The sequence below is a fragment of the Lathyrus oleraceus genome, chromosome 7, assembly GCF_024323335.1.
Source record: "Lathyrus oleraceus cultivar Zhongwan6 chromosome 7, CAAS_Psat_ZW6_1.0, whole genome shotgun sequence".
Lineage (NCBI taxonomy): Eukaryota > Viridiplantae > Streptophyta > Magnoliopsida > Fabales > Fabaceae > Lathyrus > Lathyrus oleraceus.
Window position 1 is genome coordinate 106,789,360 of NC_066585.1, and position 5,971 is coordinate 106,795,330.

General features: G+C 36.7%; 1 protein-coding gene across 1 annotated transcript; it reads right to left on the reverse strand.

Annotated features, from left to right (window-relative positions):
- Nucleotides 1–1,321: 1,321 nt before the first annotated feature.
- On the reverse strand, nt 1,322–3,279 carry LOC127101558 (cationic amino acid transporter 1). The gene is made up of 3 exons (XM_051039004.1): nt 3,250–3,279; nt 2,767–3,148; nt 1,322–2,691 (listed from the first exon to the last, which is right to left on the reverse strand). Exons 2-3 carry the CDS (start codon nt 3,143–3,145, stop codon nt 1,322–1,324), a joined length of 1,749 nt encoding a protein of 582 aa, XP_050894961.1. The 5' UTR covers nt 3,146–3,148; nt 3,250–3,279.
- Between the last annotated feature and the right edge of the window lie 2,692 nt (nt 3,280–5,971).

The window sequence follows — 5,971 nt, forward strand, 5'->3', positions numbered from 1 at the left end:
TGAGGGAGGGAGAACGAACGGAGGACGAGAGTAATCGCAGTAGAGAGAAAACCCAGTTACGTAAACGAAATAGCTTAAAGAGAGGGAAAATAAAGAGACATGCAGTATATGTTATAATTTTAATGTTTACTAAAGGGGACCTTAGATGGCGCTTTTGTAAAAAAAGCGCCCTCTAAAGGGGGCCTAAGAGGGCGCTTCTGAAAGCGCCCTCTAAGGCTTTCCAAAAGCGCCTTCTAAACTGGAAATGTACATGGACTTAGAGAGCGCTTTTTTAAAAGCGCCCTCTAAGGGTAACCTTAGAGGGCGCTTTCACTAAAGCGCCCTCTATTGTTGTCCCTCCATTTCCTCATTATTTTTTTTTGGCTTCACTTTAGAGGGCGCTTTGTTACAAAAGCGCCCTCTAAAAGGGGCCTAAGAGGGCGCTTCTAAAAGCGCTCTCTAAGGCTTTCCAAAAGCGCCTTATAAACTGGAAATGTACATGGACATAGAGAGCGCTTTTTTAAAAGCGCCCTCTAAGGTTACCCTTAGAGGGCGCTTTCAATAAAGCGTCCTCTATTGGTGTCCCTCCATTTCCTCATTATTTTTTCGCTTCACTTTAGAGTGCGCTTTGTTACAAAAGCGCCCTCTAAAGTGCGCTGTCTATTCCAATAGTATGCTCCTTATTTTTTCTCTTCACTTTAGAGTACGCTTTTGTAATAAAGCGCCCTCTAAGGGGCGCTGTCTATTCCAGTTTTTGGCGTAGTGATACCGTAGTCGAAGTCTGTTCTTGCATGCATATGTATATGTTAGCTTGTTGTTTAAGTTAGCATGTCGAATTAGGTCAGTCTGTTAGGCCAATTGTTTAGTATGTTAGTTGAAAGCTAGGGTTTAGTTTTCTTATAAATAACATACTAGTCACCACTTCTCCATCAATCCCTGATAATCCTAATCAAAAGGAGAAAATTGTGTGGTTGAGATTCAATTGTAAACATTGTTCTCTAATGTGTAATTGAATCAAGAACTCAGTTTTTAACCAATTTGATTATTCTTTCCTATTTTCTTTTGTGGTTTTCTTGTAAATCAAGAAACCGATCATAATCTATTTCTGAGCATTACTTTCACAACAATTAATAAATAATGATTTGATATTTTAAATGGATAAATAGTTTGAGAAAAATAAAAATAGTTAAAGGGCAATGTATTGTGAACTTTATATGGAGAGACAAGGAAGCCACGTAGAAACAGTATCCCATATAAAAGTATAGTAGCTTTATCATTGGTGCAGCTACATTTGCCACTATTCACATTCACTTTACAAACCCCTTAACCAATTTCTCAGCCTCTAATTTTTACCTTCCTCTTCCACACTTTTAATCTCCTTGTCAAGATACTGTGACATACAATGTCTACTCTCAACCTCCTTTGATGCATCATAAGAAGCATGTAGTCCAATGAGAATATAGTAAACCAACAAAATCCCTGTCCATATCCCAAACCTTACATATGAATCTTTATCAATAGATCCAAGAAGGAATATGTTAATAGCAATAGACAAAGAAGGTAACCATGGAACTAAAGGTACTCCCCAAACTTTAGGTTTCTTTGCTTCTGGAACCATAAAGAAAATACCTCCTGTCCCTATAAGCCAAACTGGTGCTGTAATAGCCCATCCAATCCAACCATCACTCATTGCTCTATAAACAGACATGCCACATGAAGATCCAATAATCAAAACAACAAACACAATAAGCTTAACTTGATTCTCTTTTGTAGTTACTCCACTTGAATAATAACGACGCACTAGAATCCCAATCGCCACAAGAACGAAAATAGAAAGAGTTGAAATCGATAATAGATTTGAAAGAATACGAAGATTTGTGAAAAATGCAACAACAGAAGTAGCTATAACCATTGCAGCTGTAGCATTCAACGGTGTCCCGGTTCTCTCATGAACAAGAGCAAACCAAGGAGGCATCATATGAGTACGAGCGATGTGCGTTAAGTAACGCGACGCGCCTACAACATTAACCAATAACACAGTTGTCATTCCCTTCAATGCTCCGAATGCAACAATGTACTTAGCCCATCCCCATCCAATAGAACTAAACGCAACCGAAAAAGGCGCGTTGATATCAATGGTTTTGTAGTTCTGCATAAGACAAAGTGTTGAAGCAAGTAAGCAATATATAATAGTGATAATCACCATTGAGCCAACAAGACCTATAGGAATGTCTCTTCCAGGGTTCTTAGTTTCCTCAGCCATAGTTGATACTGCATCAAAGCCTATATAAGCAAAGAAAAGAACAGCTGAAGCTTTGAAAACACCTCGCGTACCAAAAGGAGCAAATGAGGCATAGTTTTCGGGGTTAGCGTTGATTAGGCCAACTACGATGATGAATGCAATGATGAATAAGTGAACTATTGTTGCGATTTTGTTAAACATAGAAGAAGCTTTGATGCTAAAGACTCCAAGGATGGCGATAGCTATTAGGACTACTACAGCAATAGGATCAAGATGGCCATAATTAGGGTTCATGTTTTTGACTATTATATGAAAGTCGTCGGGGTTATGGTTGCAGAGGGTGGCGAAATAGGAGGTCCAAGACCGAGCTACGGCGGCTGATCCTATAACATATTCAAGGAGGATGTTTCCAGCGGCTATAAAGGCCACAAAGTCTCCAAGTTCAACTCTCAAGTACGCAAATGAACCACCTGATCAACAAAAAACAAAACAAATAGTTAGATTAGTCTCTGCAATGACGCGGAGTTTGAAGCTATAACACTAACCTGCAACAGGAATTTCTATGGCAAACTCGGTGTAGCAGAAAACGGACAACAATGCAGAAACACCGGAGACGACGTAGGACAAAACAACGGCGGGACCAGCCTCTTCACGAGCCTCAATACCGGTGAGAACAAAAATTCCAGAACCTATAACAGCTCCAATTCCAAACCAAATAAGATCCAACCAATTAAGAGTCTTCTTCATTTGATGATTACTTCGAGCTTTCATCTCAACAATCTCCATGTAATCTTTGGATCGTGTAAACATTCTCTCTTTCAACCTAAACGGTGTCCTCAAAAACGCTTTTCCATACTCACCCCAACTCTTAAACGAATCTTCTGGAAAAAACTCGTTTCCTTTTCCTCTATTTTCTCTCTCCATGTCCTGTTAGTTAGCAATGACAGTTACAATGAGTTTGATTTCATACAAGAAACTTGGAATAAATTGAAAAGGATAAGAAAATATTAAAAATAGATAACACTCACGTGGAGAACGGGAAAAGTAGTAGGAGATGAAGAAACTTTGTCCATATTTTAACAAAAATACTGTTGTTGTAGAAAGTGTATTACAGTCTTTTATAGGCAATGTCTAAAATAGGAAAAAATGATTTTCATAAAATGAAAAAGTTGATATTCGGTTCAATCAAATTGGTTTGCAAGTTGTTAGATGCTATAATGATATCTCATGCTTGCGAAATGCAGTGCTTGCTGCGGCGCCGATACAAGCTTGCGAACTCATGTTGTCACAGTCACAGTTATATGAATTAAATTTAAGTGTATAATTTTTTTATATATTATTTTTAAAAAATCATGGTTCTCCAATTATGTAAAACATCACAAAATAGGTTAAAGGTTAAGGTATAGATCATACATTTTTAGTGATGAGGGTGGAATAAGCTATGACTGGTTGAATATAATGAGAAGACAGAGAGAATATTAAATTGAAAAATAAGAAGGTGTTATTTGCTAAGAATAAAAGTTGGAAATTTAAAGAAATGAAACAGCTTAAAACATAAGTAAAAAGGTTCATTGTTATCAACCAAAGAAATAGTGAAGAGTCAATCTCTTAACATGGTTTTTGTGCGGTTGAATTGATTTATAACTTTGGCTCTTATACTTGTACGAATAGGTTTGTGAGTGGTCCTCGTGAACTCGATTCTGAACTTTATTTCCATTTTTTCGTCTTTGTTTATGAAAATGCATGTGTTAATCTAGAAGAAGTTTGCGTTACAATTTACTTGGGAATCCAAAGGGGGATAAATTTGTGTGGGTCAAGTGAGAGGATGTGTGTAGAGTTAAGAAATTGAGAGACTCGGATGTTAAGGACATGGATGTTAAGAAATTGAGAGACTCGGATGTTAAGGACATGCACCGGGTTAATTTTTCTTTTCTTAGCAAGTGGTATTAGAAATTCTTGTAGGTTGAGTCTAGGATATTGTATCAGAGAGGTATATGTCTTTAGCGGTGAACTCTCATCGTAGGGGTATGAAAGGGAATCTCACCAGGGTTTCTTTCTGGTAGAGGGATGTCTCTCTCCTTGACTCCAAGGTTGCGGAGTTGTCATATTGGATTGTCTCATCTATTTGTAAGTAGGTCGTGAACAAGTTGAATATCAATTTTAGCACGATGATTTGTGGATTGAGCCAAATCTTCTATGTGTGACTTTCGAGAGGTTGTTCCTAATTTCAGAGAAGAAGTCCCAAGAATTTTATTTGATGGGGTGTTAGACGGGAGGAATCTAGATTTTGAAGTTCAGGTGGAGGTAGAGGTTGCTTGTTTGGGAGGAAGACCTTTCGGGTGACATGATTAGTTCTGTTGAGGGGGTCATTAAGTAATAAAAGGAGGATATTTGGGTGTGGATACCAAATCCCGAAGATGGGTTTTTGGTTTGGTTGACTTATGATTTTTTTGTCCTCTGTTAGGATGAGAGAAAAGTGTAGGTCTCACTGCTACAAAATACACCAAACATAACATGCTATTACCATGGATATTAAATCAACTGAGGTAATATATCTTATTTAAGCACCTAAGTTTTTATTTCATTTACTAAAAGACTTTTCACTATGATCCATGTTAAAAACCGTAGTGATATCTTAAGGCTTACATGTTTCGATTTCTAGCACTAGCATTTTTTCTTTTTTTTTTTGTTTATAATATGGGTGTGTCACTTATAATCTTAATATTTATATTAAAATTAAATACATTTCACCACGGTCTAAAGTAACAATCATTGTGAAAAGTACTTATATTTTATCATTGTCGATTTAAGTAACAGTGGTTAAAAGTTAAATATATATTTAAGTGAAAGATCGCTCTTTCAGGACCTAACAATTGTCTCTCTCAAAACAAAACCCTAAGACTCTCTCACGAATTTTCATTATGCCATTAACGATTTATACCACTTCTTCAGAAAACTCCAACATATATTCCAACCGTGGGAAAATGTGGCACGTTTCTTGTTTTTTTTAAAATAAAAATTAACTAACATTTCACCATGGTCAGAGTTTCCGACCGTGGGAAAATGTTACTCTCATGGACACACTTCGAATTCCAGTGCATATAGTTTAGTTTTTCATTCATTGTTAAGACACTTTTACGTTGCAATATCGTTTTTGCTATATATTGAAAATTATAGCGTTCAAGATCAATGTTAAGTTTCAAACATACTGTTTACTTGATAAAGTGAAATTTGACATTAATCTTCAAACTAAGTTTTTCAATATACTATTTTAGTATCTTCAAATCCTAACTCTTCAGAAATGGAAGATAGAGTTTAGAGGTGAAATGATTTAGGGTTAATGAAAAGGTGAATGAACGTGTTAAACCTATATATAGAAAAAATCTAGAGACCATTTCCCCACGATTGGTATTTATAACCATGGTGAAATGTGTTACTGAAATTCTGGTATCAGATATGAGATGTCGAAGGTAAAGTCACGACACTAATATCTGAGTAAACCAAACAGGATAAAGATAAAGAATAGTAATGCAAAAGACACAAGAAATTGTTAACCCAGTTCGGTGCAACTCACCTACATCTGGGGGCTACCAAGCCAGGAAGGAAATCCACTAAATAGAATCAGTTCAAAGACTCTCAATACACTTCAACAAGTTACAGTCTTTCTCACCTAATCTCTACCCGTGTGATTTCTACCTAAGCACTCTTAGATATGAGAACCCACTCACCCCCCCTCAATCACACCTGTGA